General features: G+C 49.9%; 1 protein-coding gene and 1 long non-coding RNA gene across 4 annotated transcripts in view; one reads left to right on the forward strand and one right to left on the reverse strand.

The window, feature by feature from the left end:
- LOC106738657 (sushi domain-containing protein 2) overlaps window positions 1-18,011 on the reverse strand; it is a 31,876-nt gene extending 13,865 nt beyond the window's left edge. Inside the window, exons 1-12 of one of the 2 annotated variants that reach the window (XM_059729338.1) lie at window positions 17,126-18,011; window positions 14,363-14,481; window positions 13,214-13,418; window positions 11,404-11,555; window positions 10,836-11,003; window positions 10,430-10,604; window positions 7,991-8,192; window positions 5,439-5,524; window positions 4,457-4,725; window positions 3,650-3,793; window positions 1,910-2,065; window positions 563-811 (exon numbers count right to left, since the gene is read on the reverse strand). In XM_059729338.1, coding sequence (XP_059585321.1) covers window positions 563-811; window positions 1,910-2,065; window positions 3,650-3,793; window positions 4,457-4,725; window positions 5,439-5,524; window positions 7,991-8,192; window positions 10,430-10,604; window positions 10,836-11,003; window positions 11,404-11,555; window positions 13,214-13,418; window positions 14,363-14,429 — 1,873 coding nt within the window. In that variant the 5' untranslated portion in view covers window positions 14,430-14,481; window positions 17,126-18,011. Of the gene's footprint in view, window positions 1-562; window positions 812-1,909; window positions 2,066-3,649; window positions 3,794-4,456; window positions 4,726-5,438; window positions 5,525-7,990; window positions 8,193-10,429; window positions 10,605-10,835; window positions 11,004-11,403; window positions 11,556-13,213; window positions 13,419-14,362; window positions 14,482-16,124; window positions 16,208-17,125 lie in introns of those variants that run through there. The other variant, XM_059729337.1, reaches the window with a different exon arrangement.
- Window positions 18,012-18,126: 115 nt separating this feature from the next.
- Window positions 18,127-22,023, forward strand: LOC132250976 (uncharacterized). 2 transcript variants are annotated; one of them, XR_009462770.1, is made up of 3 exons: window positions 18,127-18,830; window positions 19,101-19,380; window positions 20,099-22,023. It is a non-coding gene; the product is annotated as an uncharacterized LOC132250976 (long non-coding RNA). The 2 variants fall into 2 exon arrangements; XR_009462771.1 differs by having other exon boundaries at window positions 19,227-19,380.
- The last annotated feature ends 1,187 nt before the right edge of the window (window positions 22,024-23,210 follow it).

Consider the following 23,210-nt stretch of genomic DNA (forward strand, 5'->3'; position numbering starts at 1 on the left):
CCAGCATCATTTACTCTTGTTGGCAGTTAGGCCAGAATGACTTTGTGCATTAGAGATGCTTGGCTGGGCATTTCCATCGAATGGAAGCTGTCCTCTGACTGTTTTACCTAATGCAAATGGTGTGTTTGCAGCCTGTGAGTCTTCAGCTAACACAACCCGGTAGGTGCTAAAACCCTGCCAGAAGTATGATCCATCTGAATGGAATCATGGCTCGCATCCTGAGGAAAGGGGGTGACTAACCCTGGAGTTGTTACGTTTCTGTGGCCATTCATTATTTCTTGCTGTCTCTTGTTGGGTGTCCAATGCTTCAGCATCCCAGAATGCCAGGAGGTAGGAAATGAGCCCTGTCTAGGGACAACTGCAATGAAGGAAGCCCTGTGGTGCTGGTTACAGGTCTGCCCGTTCCAAGCATGGGAGGAGGCATGCGCCTCTGCCTGACGGGCACTTCAGAGAAGAGCTCATTGTTCACTCTCTATGAATAATAATTGGCTTTGATATTTTTCTGAAGTGATTATTCAGAGAAATGAGAATGGAGTAACAGGACTGAAAACCCCCCACTTACAGTCAGCTCCAAATGCAAACAGCTGCTGTGGACTGGCATCAAGCGGCATGGTTGTCCCATTTCTGAAGGTGTACTCATCCCCTGGGTTGTCGTTCATTACCCCCAAGAGGCCCCGGGTCTGATTCATGAATTTTTCTGGCAGCAGGACTGTCAGGCTTAAGAAACCTCCTCTGGCTCTCACTTCTACCCCCGCCCCTGAGGAGAACATCACAGTGACGTTCTGACCAGCTGCAGCATAGAGAAAGAGGCCTGGAACAGAGAGAGAGATGGCACACGTATGACTGTCTGCAACAACCACCCCATTATATACTGGCCACAAAAAAGTTCCCCCTGAGGGAAAATTACCAGTTCCACAGTAGACTTCCAGTCGCACCTAGATTGTGTGTTAACCTGCTGCAATGGGTAACCAGATGGTCTTGACTGCGGAGTACACTGCAGTAGTAACATAAATACACTCATATTGCCTCATAGCCTCTCCTTGCAGAGGATTAATGAGCGTGGTCATGGGGCAGGCTGGGAGATCTTGGGGCATGTGCAGGGGAGAAGGGAACTGAGTGTTGGCTACCCATTATATTTTGATTGATGTGTCTGATCCTGGCCCTTTGGGACAAAAGTGGATGGAGGAGCAAGGAGCTCTCGCTCCGTTTTCCTTCATGTGGAGGCAAGTCTCTGTTCCTCCATGAGTCTCTGGGGACACAACAACTCACCCCTAACAGGACTGGGGGAGCAGGGGCCTGAGTCCCAGTTCCTCTGCTGTCACCTGCTGAACAGCAGGTACCTGCGTGCCCTGCCTGCACTGCAGCAGGCTCAGGGAAGGGCTGTGCTCTCTGAGGCACTACTGCCATGCTTGGGGCCAGTCCAGACACGTGTCACTCTGGGGCAGAGGGAGTGACCATGGCTGCACAGAAAAAACACCATAGCCCTACAGGCTGGTACGGCTAGGGGAATCAGTCACTTGGCACCATCAGGAGTCCCAGCTGTAAGGTACAGCTAGGATGGAGTGCCGTCGTAGTGACCCAGGCCTCAGCACTTTTTGCAGCTGTTTGGGCTGGTGCCCATGCTCTGCTTTGGCCCCTGCCTTTCTTTTTAGCTCCCAGCACCATCATCCTCAGAGGGGCAGGTTAAGCAAGAAAACACATTGGTTGGGATGCTGCGGGCCAGCCATGCTTGCTCCTCACATCATCTCCACAGTGAGTTGCAGGTGCCACCTTCACCACTGATCAGAAAGCAGGGATTGAAAGCATGTACATCCAGTGCGACCTTTCATTGCACAAGGGTCAGGTAGGACTGAAAAGTGTGACCTCAACAAAAGCAGAGCTGGGGCAGATGCCCATCCATCAGTCTGACCTTTCAAATCCATCCAGCTTTGCTCAGAAAGGTTGAGCACCTCCTGGTTCAGCAGGACCTCCAGGGCCGAGTACTCCGAGCAGCGTACCTCGATCACGTCAGAGTTACTCTCCTGCATGGCCACAGCAGACAAGCCTGTTACCTGTGCCACCGTTCCTTGCAAACAACAACAAGATCAAATAAAAACAGTGCCCCAAGTCCTGTGTGGAGCACGCTAAGTGTCCCCAAAGTTGCAAAATATGAGTAAAAATGATTACATATAATCAACATTGATTTGAGGTCTGTCAAGCTTAGATTTAAACACACAAAAACCTTCCTTCTGCTACTAATATTAATCTATGTTCAGGCTGAACCATTAAGCATTCAAAAATCAGGAAAGTCAGCCCTCTTCCCCAGATCTCAGACTCCAATGGCAGGCATAGAGCTAAGCCAGAAGAGTAACTGCAACCCCTTGCATGTGCGCAGTCTTTGAGCGGAGCCTTGGACAGCTGCAGCCCAGGCAATGTATTTGTTAAGGAAATTATGTAGCTGAAAGGGCTGGGGAGGAACCAGGACCAGGCAGTGCCTCAGCATCAGTCCCATCCAGAATGGGCTGCTCCTGGGCTCTGTAGATCTGTGAAGGTTCTCGTCTATTCTTAAAGGTTTTCCTTGGCTCTCCCAAGGGCCTATTTTCCCCGCTGCTGGTTATTAATGTTAAGAGATCCTAGGTCTTGTTCAGTATAATCTTTCCATCTTCTCCTTGGTTGTCTTTGAGATCAAGCACCATTGGAACTAGCTAAATCTCTCCTTTGGGGGCCAGTCTGTGACGTGGTATTGTAACTCTAAGTCCCGCTTGCTGTATGTCACTGTATTTACTTTACCTGGCTCTTCACAGGCATCCCACAATTTCCTGTTTCTTTTTTCCACACATGATTTGTTCCTTCCTGCCCCAAAATTTCATCTCAGTTCTTTATTTTTAAAGGCATTTACTTATGTCATATTCCTTTGTACTAAACGTCCATGTTTCACATTCATTTATAGCAGTTAGTCTTACAATGGGTTGGGGTTTTTTTGGTATATCCGATCCTTGTTCTTTTTCTGTAGTTGTTTGGAGCTAAAAATTCTCTGTATAAAAGGATAAAAAAGCATTTCTGCCCTATACCTTACTTTCTTCCTTTAACAGATTATTATTAGTAGTTAATGACCTGAGCTATTAATGACCTTAGCTTTTAATTCCCTAATTTGCTTATATTGATGTAATTTACTGCTGGATGGGCTTGTCCAAAATGTTTTCACTGCCTCATTTTATTATCTTTCTTGCTGTTATGTTCTGTTTTCCTTGCTGCTTCAAATATCCAGCCATCCTTTGCTACTATATCTCTTCTCTTTCCAGTGACAGCTAAATCAGCTCATCACAGCTTATCACACAAAAGGCTGGTGCAAGCCATTTAGAGGGTGAGAATTTTGCCCTGAGCATGCCACTTTTTGATAGCCTTAATCCTGAATTGATGTTAAATGGGGCAGAACTATAACTCTCGTACTTTATTTTTTAAATCTCATACAAAAGTGTGAACCATCCTAATCATTTTATCAAGAATCCTGGACTTTTTTTATGATAACTTAAGAGTTGAAGTGGGGCATGGGGGAATCAGTTAAGGACGAGGAGAAGATAGAGGTCTGGCTTCCACATTCAAAACCAGACCAAACCGTCTAACCCAAGAATTGCCTTTGTCAGCACTGCTGTCTCTCTCACCAACTTACTGTTGGGAAGTCTGGTAGGCTGGGTCCTCCCTTGTACTCTTAGAGACGTCAGATTGGACTCCACCAGTGTGTATTCACCATGGCCCTTGAATGTGAAGTTCAGCCCATCGAATGTGAGGAAGTGTGGGTCCCCAAAGGCAGATGCTGCATCATATACATGAGTTAAGCAGTTAAATAAACCCCAGGAAATCAGGAATAGTGATGTGCTCTGGGTTTATGAGGCACAGCCATTGCTGTGAGGCTGCACAGACTGGGGCCCAGGACAGGTTCCTAAGAGTATAGTGCCCTTCACCCTGCCCCTCCACCCAGTACCCCGGCTGCAGACCGTTTTGGTTTCTTATTTAAGCAGAAGTAGTCTAGTCCCATTACAGCCTGCCATCCAGAGAAAAATTAGTTGGTGTTATGCACAAGCCGTTCATGACCCATTAGGAAAACCAGCCTGTCCAGGCCCTGGGAATGTCCAGGACCACATTCATGGATGCCTCCCTGCCATAGGCAGCACTCTTTCAGGGCACTCACAGGTGGCAAAAAGCACTGGGAACTGTCTGGCAAACTCTGCCTTGTTCCTAAAGGCTCACGCAGAAACCCAGAGTCCAGGATCCCTGGGAGCAGAGTCGAAGTGCAGCCCTTGCCATTGCCAAAGAAGCCTTGTGGCAATCTGTTGGTGGGCGCTGGTGCTGGGGCCCTGCTGGCCAGTTCTGACCGGCACGTTGGGCTCCAGACTCTGACAGTGCTGCTGAGACCAGATGGGTAAATCCCCTCTCATGAAGCTCGTTCTCTGAGACAGAGGGTCGGAGAGGTCCTTACCAGCTCGAGGGGGGCGGTAAGTCCTGCAGTCGCTGGAGGGCCGGCGCTTCATGTACAGGTGGCAGTTGCCAGACCACAGGCAGCAGTAATAGAAGCTGATGACATCGTAAAGCCAATGGGAAAACCCAGGAATCCTGGGAGGCCTTTTGAAAGGTGGAGCACCCCAGTCATGGCCTCGGTCAGGTGTGCTGCCCCCCGTGGAGTCCCCTGTGAGGACTTGGGTACCCGTGGAGTCATAGCAGCACTGCTGCCCAGATGCGTACTGGGGGCTGCAGGAAGAAACAGGATTCAGCATTTCACTCTGTAAGAAATGTTTGAGTCTGGAGCTCAGAAGGACTCTCTAGTTCAGGAAGAGACAGAAAGGGATGTTTCTATTGAGCTCATCTGCACTGAAAAGTTGAACTGGATTAAAAAGAACTGATTTTAAATTGATCTAATTAAATAGATGAAAACAGCAGCTTACAGAATTAAGCTAAATTGATACAGGCAAGGCTGAAATAATTAAATTGTGCCTGCATTAGGGGTTTATACTAGTTTAATTGTATTTAATATTTTTTAAATATTTAAACTGGTGCAGTTATCTGGTGTAGACAAGGCTGTAATGACTTGCTCTCAGTATAGAGGAACTACCAATGAATAGGAGGAGAGCAGAGGCTACTGCTGCAAAAGAGTTCAGGATCCAGGCAAAAAATATTCTATATGCCTGGAACATAAATAAGACCTGAATTGCACTTAAGCAAGCACTGGGTAAGTAACTTAATGACACACAGAACTTCACGTTTGGGATGGCAAGGGGAGAAGAGCTGTCTTGCTTGGTGTTTAACTGCTGCTAGCAGTAAAGAGTACACAGTGCATGTCCAGGAAAGAAGCCTGAGGATATTCCAACATGATTATAACAGCTTAAGGGCAACTCACATTTAGGGTCTCAAACAGCTGAGCACCGTTCTATCAAATACTAGTTAAGAGAGAATGAGGTCTCTACCTGGCCTGAATTCCCCGTACACAGTGCACAGCTCCAGGATGGTAAGTGCATTTGCTTCCCTTTTCAATGTCACACCCGTAGTCTGTCTGAAAGAGAAAAATGTTTGTACTTCTGAAGCATCTTGTTTTATGTGTTTTCTGTTTTCTTTCTTTTTTTGCTTTGTTTTATTTTGTTTAATGGCATACAGATACGCTGGATGCTGGTCATAACTCTGTAGTTCAGATTAACTACCAAAGGCCTTTTATAAATTTTTTTGACACCATCTGATGAAGTGAACTTGGGTTCACAAAAGCTTGTGCTTTCACTCTTTCTATATATATCTTAGTTGTCTGTGGACGTGCATATCTACCCTGCCTTCTTATTTGACTCCTGTGCTAGTTTTTCACTGGAACAACAATTAACATGGTTTTTGGTCAGATTTTTTTGTGATAAATTTAGGCTACAAGGAGAGATTCCTACTAGAGTTTCAACTATGTAAAATAAACAGTTTTTAGAGCATCAAACAATATCCCATAATTTTCAACCACGTTTTCCATATAAGTAGAACACTCTACAAAGCCACAGGTTTAAAAGTCCATTTTGCTTCTTTAAGATTTACAGAAGAGACACAAGTTGTTTTTTCTTAAAAAAACAAAAACTGTATGTGCATTTTCTTGGAGCATTTGGCTTGTGTCTTACATTAGAAATTTTAATTTTGTCTGCTATGGAAAACTGAAAGAAATAGAAGCATAGTTTAAATTCAGAAGTTGTGTAAGAGCAGTTGAGAAGGGAAAGAACTTTTGGTCAGGCTGTTAAATGTTTTTTTGCATTTGACTTAATAACATACCCATCTGATTTTAGGGATGAGAGTTCACAACATACCCAAGACATCTAGGGGAGCTTCCAGCTGACCCAGGTTGGCACCTATTTATGGTTCTCTGTATTGAAACAGTGTTTCTAATCTTATTTTTCAGGTCTTCCTCATCCATCATAAAGAACCCTCCTTTTTTTAAACCCCATAGCAGCCCACCTCTGTTGCTGCTATAGACTGTTCTGCTAGCACCACTCATTCATAAAGTTACCCAACACTTCCTATTATCAAACCGTAGGGAATTATAAGTACACAGAGGGGGAAAATCTTTACCTGGTTAAGCTAAACATTCTTTATTATATTTGGGCGCCGCGCTTCAAGAGGGATGTGGACGACCTCGAGAGGGTTCAGAGGAGGGCCACCCATGTGGTTAGGGGCCTGCAGGCAGAACCCTATGAGGAGAGACTGAGACACCTGGATCTCTTCAGCCTCCTCAAGAGAAGGCTGAGAGGTGATCTTGTGGCTGCCTACAAATTCATCGGGGTGGTTAGCAAGGAGTAGGCGATGTTCTGTTTACCAGGGCACCCCTTGGAGTAACTAGAAACAATGGCCACAGACTGACAGAGAGCAGATTTAGGCTGGACATCAGGACAAACTTCTTTACGGTAAGGGTTGCCAAAATCTGGAATGGGCTTCCTAGGGAGGTGGTGCTCTATCCTACCTTGGGGGTCTTTAAGAGCAGGCTAAACAGGCACCTGGGTGAGGTTGTGTGACCCCAGTGCTCGTTTCTGCCCAGGGCAGGGGGTCGGACTTGATGATCTGCTAAGGTCCCTTACAACCCAAACATCTATGAATCTGTGTCTGCCTCAATTCAGCTGTTTCTAAGAACAAGGATACAGAAGAATACTTTGCTCAGGTTAAACTTGTCTTTGAACAGCTCAATCTACCCCCATCCTTTGCAGCCAAAACATTACATGTGGCAAAATACCTGTTGTCAATTAGCCTATTTCTGTCTCCATGAAAATGCACCTGAAGATGGCCAAAGTTAGCAAGGGTTTCCAATAAATGTATCAAGTTGAGAGGGGTGGTGGTGGTATACTGAAAAAAATGGCAAATGTAGTCCTTATATTTGGAGGGGGGGGAGGGATCATGTGATTATGGACCCAGTGAAGTAACCTCAATAATTCACAAGGTTTTAGATCTGGTTTTGGAAGAAAAAAAAATAAAGATCCTGGAAGTGAATGGAAAATGGGATATAATGCAACATGGATTTACCAAAGGTAAGTCACACCATACTAACTTAACTAAATGCTATTTCCTTGATTTTAGACAAGCCAAATGTGATAGCTATGTTCTATATGGACTGTCGTTACCAGACTGGGCTAAAAAATTTGTTGTGAGTAAGGAACTAGCTAAAGGGAGGTGGGGGGAGAGACAGTAAGCTCTGCTGTAAAGAGAAATAGGGCTATTGGGATAGATGGAGTTTACTAATGAATTCCTTGCAGTTCTATCTTGTGGTCCACCTTCTTGAGTATTTTCATTAACATCTTTGGCATAGAAAGCAAAAAATTCCTTATTAACTGTCACTTTTTACTCATATGGCCTGAATTAGCCTCTTCTTTGACCTCTTGCCATGACTTGTATGTCATTTCAAATGCAGCTTACTTTTATTTCATTTTAATTATAAATACTGTTTGGTCTGTAAAAGCTCCTACATGTCCTGGCAGAAACACTTAGATGCATTGCCCTGCTGCTGACTTACATGGAACCTGCCAGTGTCGGCCCTTGCCTGTGCCAGCGTGCAGGGACAATCTGCTACCTCCTCCAGGAAGTTAGGGAGTCTCTCCTCTTCCAAGTCCCACTTTAGACACTTGTCTGTCGCCCAGGCAGCTGCATCCTTCCTGAAGTCCTCTCCAAGATGCCAGGCCAGGGCATGTCCTGAGCTCCAGAGTGCAGGAATGTTGCTGAAGAAGAGAAAAATACCACAGTAGAGGAGGCGTTATGAAAACCCTGACAGGCCAAAAGTTTGGTTTGATTATAATGACTGCTTCATTAATTTCCTGCCAGTTTTTGCTACCACTTTTCTACCTCAGACTTGTAGCAACATCATGCGGTAAGCAGATAAAGAGTTATAGAGTTTATAGTTCCGGATTAAACTGATTTTAAAGAGCAGTAGTCTAATGCTGAAGTGAGTAAATGCCCTTCCTGGGAGGAGATTGCCTCATGGTTGGTTGTTCTGCTGGTATGGTGTTTTGAAACTCTTCTATGTCTGGACACACGTTCGTTGGTCTGTAGTTCTGGCTGACCTTTAGCTTGTTGGCTGTAGCAGACTTTGGCCTCTGCGTATCATGACAGTAGTCCTCAAATACTTGAAAGGCTGCCATAAAGAAGAGGGAAAGTGTCTGTTCTGTCTTACTGAAGAGAGGAGGAGGTGGACCAATGGCTTGAAGTTGTAGCAAAGTAAGTTAGATTGGATATATGGAGAAAACTTCACCGTTAGAATAATGAGACAGTGGACTAGACTGGCTAGGGGAGCTGTGGATTCTCCATGACCAAAGGTATTCAAGAAAAGGTTGGATAGATGCTGGTTGAGGGGGATCTAGGCATAGTAGGTATGCTTATGTTCTACCATGGAGATTTCCCATGCTTCTGGGCATTGCTGGTTTGCTCACTGCCCCACATCTCTGGCTTCCCAGATGCAGGGTTCTTCTCTAGATCGGCTAATGTGTTTTGCAGAGGGCTCCTGTAGTCAGTGATCTGGGTGTTAGGATCTGATTGCCTTTGTCAGTGGCACTGTCTTGTTTAGTCAGCTCACCTCACCATCACCAGCCTTCTTGAGGAGCAGGTGGGGATTCTCTCCTGACATCTTGCTGCCCAAATAGAAAGGCAGAATTAAACTGGTATAAATCTCTGTCTTGAGTTTGTTCTCAAGGCTGGCACAGACCTGAGCTGATTGATGCCTCCTATTTCCTTTTTGGGACTTTTGTATTTGTAGCAGATAAATCTCATTCTTGCCCAGTTGACATATCCAGAACAGCATTGTAGCATGAAAATAAGATGTTGGCAATATACATTGGCTCTTTCCCTGTAGAAGGTCTACAGCACTTCCCTGTCAGTCACATGTGCTACAGAGGCTTTTAAAAAATGCCCTCTGGTGATGTATAGTCACCCTCCTTGGACACGAGTGGATCTTTTCACATGAGGATGCAGTAACAAGAAATGTCTTTCAGATGTGAACATATCTTTGTTTTACTGGTGATCATGCCATAAGTGGGAAAACTACTGGCTGCCCCTTCTGTAGGAGTAATTCACCAGACTATCTCGTTATCCTCACACTGCATGCAAGCCTCTTCAGTCACATCATAGCATTTCAGATCTTTGACACCTTACCAGGAGAACAACCTTCATATGAAGTCTTCTGCAATAATTGTGGGAGATAAATCAATACACTAAAGCTTTCAGAGAAGAAAAGTGAAAGATGAGATCACGCCTTTCCTAGCAAGCAAGCATTAACTCAGGTGATAACATTTTGCATGTATGTGACATCAGTACAGTGCAAACATCAAAAAGAAATGGTTTGCAAACTTCAGACTATGATCAGATGTGAAAACAAGGCAGTATGACACAAAGAAACAGGAAAACAAATTGCTGAATCAACAGTGGGGCATTAAGGAGCATGCAAGCCTACAAACAGACTTCTTCAGCATTATGCCAGAGAAGAAAGCAAAATTCCAGTCACAATTTTAATTCGGCTTTGCTTAAAGGCATGATCATAATACCAGTGTGTTCATGTCAATTACAAGAAGAACAGCATGGAAAAGTATATAGGCTAAAATACCAGGGAATGCAAACATTGCCAGCCACTGCTTCCTGCTAAAACAAATGCATGCATGTAGCAATGCTAAACTTGGAAAACAGTAGTCAAACAAAAAAATACAGCTAAAGCAGATTATGCACCCTAGGACCCTTGCTGCTATACTTTTCAAGATCCACTTGGTAATTAATTTTAACCCAACTATTTTGAATTTTAAATTCTCAGAAAATGCATCTTTTTGCTAAAGATCAGGATATGCTGGATTTAGTGTAAATAACTAAAGCAGCCGAGTCCCTGGTTTTTATGCAAAACCAAGGTCCACCTTGACCATGATTTTTGTGCTTCTGCAAAAAGCAAACGTTGACCTGTTCTCTGCCAGTTACTTGCCTCTGTCCATCAGAATACCTGCTGGGACTGATTCTCAAAGCCCCAACCTCCCAACTACTGTAATTTGCTTGAGCAGGTACAGGTGTGAAAGTAAATGTTCCACTGTTAGGTTCTTCCCTTCCAAGAGTGTAAAGGTATTTCCATTCAGCCATCCAGGTCTCTGAGTATGTCTGACCTATTGAATGAAGGAAAGAATGTCCTTTTTAAAAGTTCTGTGGAGCGCTCAACTCCCCATTTGTAATTAGGCCTGTTCACATGTGCTTAGATGGTGAATAACAAATAGCCATAGGATTTACGTTCTCAACTGTAACTACAGTCTGCTAGCTCTTGGAGGCTCCATCGTGCCAGGCACTGTACACACCTGAATAAGAAGGCAGCTACGTGTTCGGAGAGAGTCCTGGTTTACCTGTTTCCTGGTACCCCCAGACTTCTATATTGACGTGTCTTGTTGGCAGCGTCTGGTTCATCCAGGTGACAGTCAGGGTTCCTCCTGTGTTTGGTGTGCCATAGTACTGCCATTTTGTGGCATTCACAAGTGTGCATTTTTCCACAGCTGACACCTTGCTGTGATGTACTGCATTGGGGAATGGACGATGAGTTAATATTTACTTGACACAGCACTGAAGATAACAGTATTGTTGTAAGCAGGGGGTTGGAAAAACAGGGACCTTGCGCAATGAACACAGTAACCCCCTGGGAAAATTAGTCTTTTGGCCAGCTTTGCGTTCTGCACAGGGTGTCAAGTAGTGACACCCCTCCAGCAGTAGGTGAAAGAAGGATCGAGCCCTTTTTGCTATAGATGAGGCAGATGGAGTGGGGAAAACAACTTTTCAGAGGCTACCTAAAACGGAGTCACTGGAGGGAAGTACAGAGGTGGCCAGAAGGGAAGAGTCTGTTGGGAAGGGTATAAAAACAAGAGATACTGTACAATTCCCTTTGCAACAAACATGGAACTCCCCCCCACCCACACACACCTGATAACCAGTTTCCTGAATAGGGAAATGTGAGGCCACTGTCTCTGGAAACCTCGAAGGGAATGAAGCCAGTCTCATACAGCAATGGTGAGATGCAGTGGGCTTGACCATCCTGAGCAACATAGCCACTGATCTGAATCTCCTGCTTGAACCTGTTAATATTAAGAATGGTCTTCATTGTGGCTGCTGAGAGAAGGAAAGTCATGAGCACCTCAGCTGGATTTTAAGTGCCAACTGGCCTGTGGGGTTCATTCCTACCTCCCTCTTTTCTCCATTTGGCAGGTTTAGCCTGATACTTTGTTTAGTGATGGCCACAGATGTGAACTTTGTGCTGTATTATTTATGACAGAAGTGTGGATTGTGCTGTGCAAGGTACAAACACATAGATACATAGATTTTTAGCTTGCAGTCTCACAAGAGGCATGATAAATGAGTAACAAACCAGCAAAGGGGAGGAGGAGAACAAGAGTGACGGTGATAAGATCATGGGGCTAAATTGGTTACAAGTGGCTGTCACAAACAGAAATTCAAAATGTTTCTGTTATTATAAAAGTAGTCTTTATCAAATGCTTGACAGCTTAGAACTCCCTTAACATCGTTCTAATTTCTCCTCTGCAAAAGTAACCCATGGCTCTACTCTCTGTTGCTGTCACTATAAGCCATGTCTGCACTCCCATAGGTGATGGATGCAGGGTTCATTCCCCATGTACAAAATGTTGCGGTAGACAGACTCCCAGTCTGGACTCTGTCTGGTTCAATAGATACAAATCTGTGCATTTAAACAAGCAGATCTGCTGGTTTCCTCCCCCTGAAAATGTTGGCAGATGTGCCGCTCAGTCTCTTCCACCCCCACATGTAGTTCCAGAATGGCTGACATTATTGGGGTCTTGAAGCTATGAAGGAGCCACATCTAGCGCTGCAGGGAAAAGTGGGAGGTGTATCTAGAACCATCTCCGCCAAGCTTTCTGGGCAGGAGAGGACGGACTTGTACCCACCTGTAGTACCTCTATCTGCTGAGATGGCCCCACAGCCTCTACTAGAGACACTGTCAGTGCACATGGGGATTGACTCAGGTGGATGACATTCAGCAAATCACCTACATCAGCCGCTGCAGGCCTGCGGACCCTGTCTCAAATCCAGCAGCAGGACACCTTGACCACAGTTATGTTGATCTAATTCTGTTTCTGTTCTGGGAAATTCCTCTGTGCTTGTATAACAGACTGGAATGCTAGAAGGTGTGGTGTGTGCAACTCCTGGAAGAGCTCCCAGGTACTGAATGGCCTGTTCTCGGGTGTATGAGAAAGGAATAACCTAGCAATAAGTTGTTCTCTTACAGTAATGGTTATCAAGCTTTTTAGACTCAAGGCACTCCTGGATAGATTCAAGGGACTCTTTGGAAAATGTCAGCTCTTAGCTTTCACTTTATTGTCAACTACAGAAAAAATAATAGAGCAATTCTTTGGTTGCAAAGAACTCAGAAAGACCACAGCAGGTCAGAATGCTTTTAACACTGTGGATTCCTATTTGAAATCTTTTGAGTTTATCTTGTGAATCGCACCTCACAGTGCCAACATTGCATGACACCCCTGAAAGGATCTCAAGACATCCTGGGGTGCTGTGGCACTGTGGTTAAGAATCACTATCGGACAGGAGCGCATGGAACTTGGAGCACACACCTGTGAAATAATAGGAGATCAGGAGGTAAGGTTGTACTGCTGTCTACAAACATCCTATTCTGTTCCCCTGTATAACTGCTGACCTAAGAAAGGTGCCTACCATGCTGGAGTAAAAAGTTTAAATCACAACTCACCTGCATCTCACATCAGAGGAGGCATTGAAAGTAACATTCAAAATCTCAAAGTCTTTGCCTCCCATCAGGGACCCTGAGTATGGAGAGATTTGCAGACAAAATTCCCTGTAATCAGGACAGCAATCCCCCAGGGACTTGCAGGTCACCTGGCAAGAGCATTTGCCCAGCATCTTCCCACACTGGCGGGAGCACGAATCTTGAGCTTCTATTAAAAAATTGAAAAACAAATCTTATTAGGAATGGAGTTGTGCAAGCATTAGTTTTATCAGTCGTTGGAAAAGCCATGGCAGCAAGAATCCCAAAAAGCAGTGACAAGTGAAAGGCAGCACCTTTCTTGCCCATGAAGAACACTGGCAGCTAATTTAGTTTGCTCCGCCAGTATTCAGTCCATGCCCTGTGGGCACCTAGCATAGCTCAGGCCAGACACCTTTAACAAGCCAGTGCAAATCCAGTCTCAATTTCTCAAAAGCTGATTATCTAGCTCTGCCTCATTTTGCCTGTTTAAAAATGCAGTTATGAAAAAAAAACCCTGGGCAGGAGTGGAGGGAGGGAAATCAGTTCCAGCCACCATGGGTAAAGAGCAGATGCTTCCAGTTTTCCCTGCTACTTTCATGGGAAGAAGCATGTCTTGTGCCAACTTTCCAGTAGGGAGAGAAATTGGCTTAGCCCCTCCACAGTGGGGTGAGTGGGGACAAAAATGCCTGCTGTGTACATAGAGAAAACCTGTATCTCTCAAAAAGCCTTTCCCTGGAGGTCTGTCTTGATGCTGCTTTGAATCCCTGCATAAAAGACAATGAGGACAGTTTGGCCTCATGAAGAAGACCTTGGTTATTCCACGGGATGTGGGGAAGGAGATGGTAAGGGGACAGAAGAGCAGTATGTATCACAGCCCATAGTCACTCTCTCCTCTGGGATCTATGACTGTGATAAGCTGCTTGAATTTCTCTGTCAAAGCACATAATATTGCTTCAGGTTATAAGTGGGGGAAAAAAGAGAGATGACATATGGGTTATGACCATGTTTAAATTAAGGGAATCTGTTCACATAAAAAAAGATGATTGTTCATCTGGGTTTGCAGACATAAAACATGTAAAAGGAAGGATAAACTCCCCCTGCTTAAAAACAGAAATGGTGTCCAAGATTACTTACCTGCCTGCTGAGGAGCGATATTGTAGAAAAGAATGAAGAAAGAGGCACAAATGCCAGTGAGTTTCATGCTTTGTTCTAGATGCTCAGGAATTCCTGATCCTCTGATTTTTGTTTTCTGCCTGGAAGGGAGAATATCCTAACTAAAAAACTCGTCTTCTGAGATACTGCTGTTACACTCTGCTCATACGTTTCTTGCAGACAAGCAAGATGAAACAGCCAGCAGGTCTTCCCTTCCAGGACTCCCCTCCCTACCCAGCCCCCTGTGCAAGCATAAGCAGGAATGGATGGCAATGACAAGTGCAGCAGATGCTCTCCTTGTTGTGTCTACATAGCCACCAATTTCTGTCCCAAGTAAATGTGTCCCTGTGCCTGCAATACTTGCTGTTTCAAAGGTCTCAGGTGAGGGGTCGGTGACAGTGCACACTGTTTTTATAGCTGTGCATGAAGTATGCACTTGAACTGTATTGGGGAATAGAATGATTATCATCACAAACACTGATAAGATTAGATGCTGACACCAGGGTTTTCTTTGCCATGTATTGGCCCATTGAGTGGTGGGGGAATGGGGGGAGGGTTCCTGAAAGAAGTCTGGATGAAACAATGGAGTTACAACCTTTGAACATAGTTTAATCTTTAATGCACAGCCATTTTGTGGCAGCAACTCTACAGCTCTTCCCATGAAGAAGTATTGCACAGTGGCTTTTATACACTTTAAAATGGGTTTGTTTGGAGGAGTGGATCAGGGAGAAAGTGTTTCATTAGCCAAGGCCAGGTCCCCTGAGGCTGACTCCTTCCCATGAAGGACAGGGCATGGTTCTCAGCAGCCTGTCAAGCTTTGCTTATGTTATTTGCTTTTTAAAAGTCATCCAGAGCCAGTCGTGTCCCACACGTTAGTGTTAGTGATCACGTCAGCAGCTCCGACCGTCTGGGAGTTACTGTTGTCAGAGCTCCTTTCACATGAAGTAATGCTGCATTTCAGGGGAAAAATGAATTGTGCCGCATGCAGACAACAGGTACGTGACAGAGAAGCCTACATTAAGAGGAGAAACCAACTCAGGTGCGTATGGTGCAGTGTTTACAAACCCCACTATCTTTTCCCCTAGTCTGAATGTATAGGACTTGGCTATCAGAGGTAGACATTTTTTCCCCTGCGCAGAGGCAGAAACACTAGTAAGCAGGAAGCAAAGGCTGGTTGAGGTGATGGGAGACACTTTTCTCTCCTATTTTCTAGCGTACTGCTCAGAGCTGCCTCCAGCGTGGCCGTGCCTTGTTTTGCACCCGGCTCCAGTTTAAAGAGCAGTGCTGCACCTGTGAACATTGCGTGCCTGAGGGGGCTGCAAGGCGTGTGGGGGACAGGGCACGGGCCGGCAGGCAGCGGGTGGAAGGGCGGCCCGGGCCGGGCGGCCCTCCGGGGTGCTGCGGGGCTGCCGCCGCCCCAGGCGCTCTGCCCTTCGCTCTTCGCAGCCGGGGCGTTGGGAAGCGGCCGGTCCGGGGCGCCTGGTCGCCGGGCCCGCGGGCTGCTCGGGGCCGGGCCGCAGCCGCTGCTGCCTCCGGCGCGTCCCGCGGCCGCCCAAGGACAGACGCCCGCGGGCCGGGCCTGCTCGCCGCCTCCCCGAGAGAGCCGCGCGGGGCTGGGGCTGGGGCTGGGGCGGGTCCGGCTCCAGACGCCGCGCGACAGCACCGATGTGGCCGCCCCCGGCCGCAGCGAGCGCCGCTCACCCCCGCCGCCCCCGGGCCGCCCCCGGGGCTCGCGGTAACCAACCTGTGGGTGCCGGGCGCGAGCAGGCGGCGCGGGCCGGGGGCAGGTCCCGGCCACCCGCCCCGCCCCCGCCCCGCAGGAGCCCGTCAGCGCCGGGGCCGCCCGCGTCGCCCTGCCCTGCCCGGCCCTGCCCTGGCCGAGCCGCGGAGCGGGGACGCGCGGCGCCTCAGCTCGCAGCAGCGGGGCCGGCGGCACGCCCGGCACCAGCCCCCGGCCCTGGGGCGCGGCGGGAGGCACCGGCCAGCCCGCGCTGGGGGAGCGGGAGCGGGAGCGGGGCTCAGGCTGCCCGCGGGTTCCGCCTGCGCGGGCGGGAGAAGCGCCCTGTGTCGCGGGGAGGCCGGCGGGGCGAGGGGCGGCGAGAAGCGCGCTGCTGTGCGGGGCCCTTCGGGCGGCGTCTGCCCCGCGGGCACCAGGCACCCGAGGCATCGCCCCCCGCGGCCGCGGCCCCGGCCCCGGCCCCGGCCCCGGCCCCGGCGCGAGAGGTGCGGCGGGAAGGGCCGGCCGGAGCAGGCGGGCGCGGAGGGGACGGACCGGAGCCCGAGGCGGGCCCGGGGCAGGGCGGGAAGCGCGGAGGTGGCCGCGGGGCAGGAGCTCGGAGCCCTCTTGTCCCTCAGCGGCCCCGCTCAGCTGTTCTCTGCCCGCTGCCGGGTCCGCCGTGCCCGGAGCTCACGTCCCGCTGCCGCCCCGCACACCCGGCCGGGCCCGGAGCGCTGTTCCGGCGAGCTCGGCGGGTGGTGCGGGAGACCGCTGCCCAGGGCGCGGGGCCGGCAGGCTCTCTTCTGAGGCGGGTGCTGAAGCTTCAAACTGTCTGTCGCGGTGCCCCTTCTGTCTGCTCCTCCCGCCTGCGTGGCCACCCCGTGTCCTCGACGGGGCGGGGGGTGGTCGCCGGGGCACGTGGGCCCCCAAGGAGGACCGGTTGCTTCTGGGCTGACGCTGAAACCTCCCTAGAGAGCACCGTGCAAACCACCACATTTCCCCTTTTTAAATAGAAAAAAAATGAAAACCTGTTGCTGTTGAGGAAGTCCTGCAGGACATCAGTTCAATGCTAGGCGAGGGCTTGGGACCTTTGGTGTAAAATAGTATAATATCGAGAAGTGACGGTGTTATTCATTGCGTACTTTGAAAAACGGCAGTTGTACAGAGATGTATCCGGTAAGGATGTGTGTGCATACCGACCTGCAGATAGTGTGTGTGTAACACGCACCCTAATTGACGCAGTGATCCTCGCTGTCTCTGTATCCCTGGGGAGACTGATACAGCTGTTCGTCTACCAGCCTTGCACCCAAGCGCACACTCATGTCGTGTGCATCCGCGCTCAGTGCTGCCCTCGCGTGGTGCGCTCCGAGCACTGCAGCCACGAGGAGCCGCGCCGCGCCGCGGAGGGGAGGCGAACCCGCTGCTCGGCGCTGCCCTCCGGTGGTCCCGTCGAGGCATTGTCGCAGCCCGTGAAGGCGGAGAAAAGCCGGGCTCCGCGCCGCCCTCCTGTGGCCGCGCCGGGCATTGCGGCGGGGAGACCCGAGCCGGCTCCGCGCTGCCTGCTGGGGCTGGAGCGGCGCTTGGAGGCCGGAGACGCGGGCAGGGAACTAAGCCGGCTCCGCGCTGCTCGCCTGCGTTCAACCTGCGCGTTGCAGCCTGGCTTTGCAGCCAAAGAGAATAAAAACCTGGCCTGTGCTACTGCCCTGCTCTTCAGACGGGGCTCTGCGGGCAAGAGATGAGAGCACAGAGAGAGAACGCGGCTCCGGCAGCCGCGAGATCGAGGCAGAGAGAGGAGAAACAAGGCCTCGCTCGGCACGGGGCTAGAGCGGTGCCCGCGGCCGGGGCCGGGCGGGTTCGCGCTGCTCGGGCCGGACACACGGCTCCGGGACAGGGGTCGCGGCCCGCGGCAGGGCCGGCATCGGAGCCGCGTCTTCCCGTTGGCCGCTATGCGGAGAGCGGCGATTGGCTGCGAGGCCCGTGTGGGCGGGGTCAGCGAGGCCAGGAGAGCGGCGGCGGGGGGGGGGGAAGCCCTCGTGCTGCGCCTCGTCTCGTGCGGCCTCCGGGCTGCTGCTCAGCTGTGTCGTTGCTAGCAAGATGTGCACGGAAATCTCTCTTCTTTAAAGAGAATATAAAAATGAAATGAAAAACCCGTTGTTGATCGGCAAGAACTGCGAGACATCACTTCAATTTTAGCAGACAGCCGGGGATCCTTGGTGTAAAATAAGTAACATTTTGAGAACGCGGTTTGGAGGCGACGGATTTATCCTTGCGTACTGACTTTGAACAGCTTGAAAGGGCAGAGAAGAGCCGGTAGAGCTGGCCAGCGGGGGGAGCAGTAACCCTGGAAGAGCCCTGAAGAGGCGGCGGCGCCTGCCCCTGCCCCTGCCCCGCCGCGGCCGGAGGAGGGCTGAGAAGAGCTGGCCCCCTTTCATTTCTGCAGCGGTTCCCTTCTGACCGCTGTGTGCCGAGCGCGTACGAGCTGGTCGCCCAGGATGTTGAAGCCCTTGCCGAAAAGGCATTAGTGGCAGACGTTGCTTGACTTGGCTCTCTGCAAATCAGGTCTCGGAGATTGGCCTGGCCACCTGAGGCTGCAGCCCCAAATCCCACGAAGCTGGTCCCCTTTGGGGCTCTATGCACGTTGTCCCCGGAAGCTCAAGCAGACGAGATGACAGACGAGTAGGAGTGAACTGACTGGGAGGGAAGAAAACCAGGCCCGCACAACAGGAGGCAAAGGTAAGACAATTTGGACACAGAAAGTGCCCGTTCCTTGGGCTCCACCACTAAGCGGTGCATCCGAGGATTCGTGAGCCTCGGGGGCTTGGGATGGTGGGATTTCCTGTGTCCCTGGTCTGGGAGGGGGGTCCAGGTTTCCTGGCTTTATTACTGCTCATCTGAGGCTATGTTGTGAGGTTGGCCAGAGGCATTGCCCATGGGTTACGGGGTGGGGCTGGAGTAGATGAGCTCTCGACTTACTCTCCTACGATTCTGACTGCTTTTCTCAAGGTATCCTTTTCTATTTTCATTGAACTACCTGTCTCCTTACACTTATGAAGAATGGATTTTCAAATATGCCCAGAGAAACACGAGGAATAATAAGCCTAAGGCTAAAACTGGCTTTTGTTCTTGAAGTTTTCCAGACCGTTCGGCTTGTCCGTTGCCTGCTGAAGACGAACAGCACTTCTGCACAATTAAGGGAGGCTTACGGTACCTTGATCTTTCACAGCGACGCACGCCTGCCTCTTAGGCATCACCATAATAGCGTGACAGAGTTACCCTGCGTGCAGTAAGTTGGAGCCAGGCGCAAGCGCTGCAGGTGGTTTCAAAGGTGCAGCACCACAGGATCGGAAACTTGCAGCTTGTCACTTAGTAAAACAGACCAAATTTTTGTTAGGAAAAAAAAAGTATTTATTTAGCATATATTTGAGATAATGTGGTATACACAGCATTATATAGTGTATACACTACAGCGTATCCAGGATTCCTGACTGATGCAGTGTTTAGATACCTAGAGACCTCGTTGGCGGGCGAGGTGGGAGTTGGAATTTGCCTGAGTTGGTTCCAGGTAACTAGCCGTGTGTTTGGGCTTAGTGTTTGTCACGCTCTTGTGTGAAGTTATACAGGGCTTTGCATTTTGGGGAAAAAAAGTGAGTGCAGGAGGTCTACAATTAGGGCTACAATTTTCACTTTGCAAGCTGGATCTGTGGCAGTTTGATGCCATTATTTCATGTACAACAGGTTATGTTAAGAGGCACTTTTAAATACTGTTGTATAAAAAGAAAATCTTACTGTTGGCTTGTGCGTCTCTTGCGTGCCCCCCAAGGTAACGTGCGAGTATTTTACAAGGTGTAGCTGGCATACGTTTGCTGGCAAGATAATGCTGTTGCTGGGCCTTTAGCTGTACTTAACGAAGGAGAAGGTTCCTTAAAGCTTGACCAAGATTGGGCTGGTAGGAATGCAGGATTGGCAAGGGGGCTCTAAATAAATAATCTCTTCTGATTTAGCCACAACAGGTCCAGATCTAAATGGGAAGTGTCCAGGCCTTGTCAGGACTGGCTGGCAGCTCGAGTGGGCACGTAAGGTGCTGCTGGCTCCTTCCTAGGAACAGGATGGCGCGGTGTCTGGTGAGGGGTGTAATACAGCAGCAGCCAAGTCTCAGACCATCACAATTTGAACTAAGGCAAGTGGACGCATACTTCAGCTAGAGCAAGGGATGTGCTCACATGTACGTGCTCTTTCATTCCCTGTCCCCCACCCCTCCAACCAGGCCTAGGATGGGGGGTGGAGGGGGGGTGGCGACGGCGGCACTGTGGAATCTGGTGGGGCAGATAATTAGTGCTGTGTATTTGGGGAGGGCAGAAGAATGGGGGTAACCAGAGTGCCAGGCGGGGTGCCGCAAAGGGAGATGCAGCAAACCTGAGGGGGGTGGGCAGGCATCATCAGAGGGAAAAAAACCCCAAAAAACAGCTGGCTTGAGTGGCATCTTCCTTCCTTCCTTCCTTATGGAAAGACCTCCACCCAAAGCCCCCAAACCCTACAAGTGCTGCTGCTTTGTGTAGTGCAGTGTTCAGACGGATCTAAAACACAGTTACGGTCCACCCCCGTTACTCAGCATGGTTTAATATTCTTAATAAGCATCAAGTGGTTTCGGAGCAAAGTTCTTCATAAACCATTCTTTCTGAATACAGTTTGGCATCACCTCGGTGGCTGCCTAGCAATGCTAACAGACCAGAAAACGGCTGAAGGCAACGCTGTCCTCCCCCCAGCTCGGTTCACGGCACCGCTGAGTCCAGCTGCAGAAACAAACTGATCCGGGCAGGGGGCAAAGGCAGGAGATGGCCGTTTCCTTGCTAGGGGCAGATGTGCTGAGGCAAGAAGCAGATGTGCGGGTCTGGGAGTGGGCGATGTTGCTGTTGTTTAGTTTTGGTTTTCCTTTTTGGTTAATTGTGGCTCTTTGGTAGCGGCAAAGGTTAAGAAGAAAACAAAAATTAAAAGCCTGCAAAGAATCATGTCCAGCCAAGAGCAGAAGCTGCCATTTGCCTGGTGAAACCAAACGGCTCCTTCTCGTGGTAGGAAAGTCCATCATCGAGAATTCAAACGTGGAGCAACCTGAGGTGAGGGGGGCACAAACGAGAGGACTCTGGTTAATAGTTAAGTGCAGTGGGAGCAAAAGTTACTCCCGTCTTGATCCAGTCATTCAAGAGGCCTGCGAGCCTTGCACATAAGGCAGGATGTCACGTATTCAGCTTCAGCGCTGTCGGTGGAGGCTGGAGGACCCTCCTCAGACCAAGCTGATGCCCCCTTCCCATCAGAAACAGAGCTTCTGGGACCAGCTGCTGCACAACTGGAAGAGGCCTAGAGGAGCACGCTGCAGGTTTTGCCGCAGCAGGAGCACAACACGCACCTGGTGATTGAGGTGGTGTCGCAGACCTCTGACACCGAAGCCAAGTGAGAGAACCCATGGCATCTGACACTTGGCGGGCCTTGCCGGGTACTGTCATGGTAGACGAAGGCCCAGTTGTCCAGTGTAAGGAGCTGGAAGAGGGCGAAGACGCTGTCCAGCAAGTTCCCGAAGCACACGGGCTCTGTGTGCATAAACAGGTCATGCAGCAGCACTGAGAGGATGACCAGGGGCTAGGTTAAAGCAACCACGCAGGCTTGGTTCCCCTGCCCTGAGCAGCCCCGGACCCTCTCCAAGGCTGCGTGGATACAGAGGCAGGTGAACGTGAGCAACAGGATGGTGCTGCTGGAGTGACCCACGAGCACAAAGGTGCCGGTCAGCTCCTGCAGGCTTTCCAGTGCCCTGCACAGACGGGGGCACAGATGCAAAGACCCCTGGGACCACTCCCACCTGGGACCCCAGAGGCTGTGGGGTCAGCATTGTAAGGGTAGCAGACAGGGTCTTTGGTCAGCTGGGAGGTCGAGGGTTAGTGTGAGGGTGTCAGCAGGGGTGGGGGGGGTTAGTGTTACGGGTTGGATCAGGCAGGAGGTCAAGGGTCAGTTTGCATGGGGGGGGCAGTCAATGTGCAGGGTCAGCCAAGAGGTCAGGGAACAAGGGGGCTATTCTAGGTCAGGGGTCAGCATGACAGGTTAGCCGGGGGGGGCGTTACATCACACTAACCTCTGGGTGAAGTTCCAGGCAGTCAGGGTTCAAGGGTTAGCAGGAGTGGTGTGGGGGGGTGGGTGTGTGTGTGTAAATCAGTGCCAAGGGGGTCAAGGAAGGTTAGCCAGGAGAGGAGGGGCCTGCATGACGGGCCAGGGACTGGTGGGAGAGGTCAGAGCTAAACAGAGACTGAGTAACAAGTGCACAGTGTGGAAGGCGTGGACGCCCTTGAAGATGTGCGGCAGCTGCAGGAGGGCCACAGCGTCCTTGAACCAGGTGTCTTCCAGTAGCATGACCAGTGGCAGCATGAAGTCCAGCAGCATCAGCCCCATCCCCAGGAAGTCCCAGTGAGCCTGGCAGTGACCCCTCATCCCCACCCCCAGGCAGAGACCTGAGGGAAACTGGGACTAGTTTGGCATCCCGGAGCGGGGCGGGGGGGGGGGGGGGGGGCTCACCAATGTCCAATGTTCCAGGGCTCGCAGAAGTAGTCCAGGCTGAGGGCCATGAGTTTGACCAGTGCCTCGACCACGTAGACGCAGAGGAACCTGGCATCCTGCCCTGAGAAAAACCACTCTGTGGGTTGGGGACCTTAGAGGCTGGGCCCAGATGCCTGGGTTCTCCCCAGCTCTGGGAAGGGATTGGGGGCTGGGGGTTGAGAGCAGGGGCTCAAATGCTGGGGTTCCCAATACCTCTGCGGATCTGGATGGTGGGTAAGGTCCAGTATTAGAAAAAAGATCTCAGCAACAGCAACACACTTGGTGTTGCCTCTCAGACTATGTGAGCTTTACGCTAAGTAAATCTACACTTCTCTTCCATCCATGGGAGCTTCAAGCAACACTCCTGACCTTAGAGCTGTTCCCTCAGGTTAGAAGATCCTTTCCAGCCCAGACAAGCTGAGCCATGCCTAACAGCCAGCCCTTGCTACAGAGCTCTACAGAGGTCCAATGCACTGGCAGTCTTTGAGGCAGGTGGGCCCTTGCCCTAGCTATGCATCACGCAATTACAGAATAGTA

This window comes from Alligator mississippiensis, chromosome 5 (assembly GCF_030867095.1).
Source record: "Alligator mississippiensis isolate rAllMis1 chromosome 5, rAllMis1, whole genome shotgun sequence".
Classification (NCBI taxonomy): Eukaryota; Metazoa; Chordata; order Crocodylia; family Alligatoridae; genus Alligator; species Alligator mississippiensis.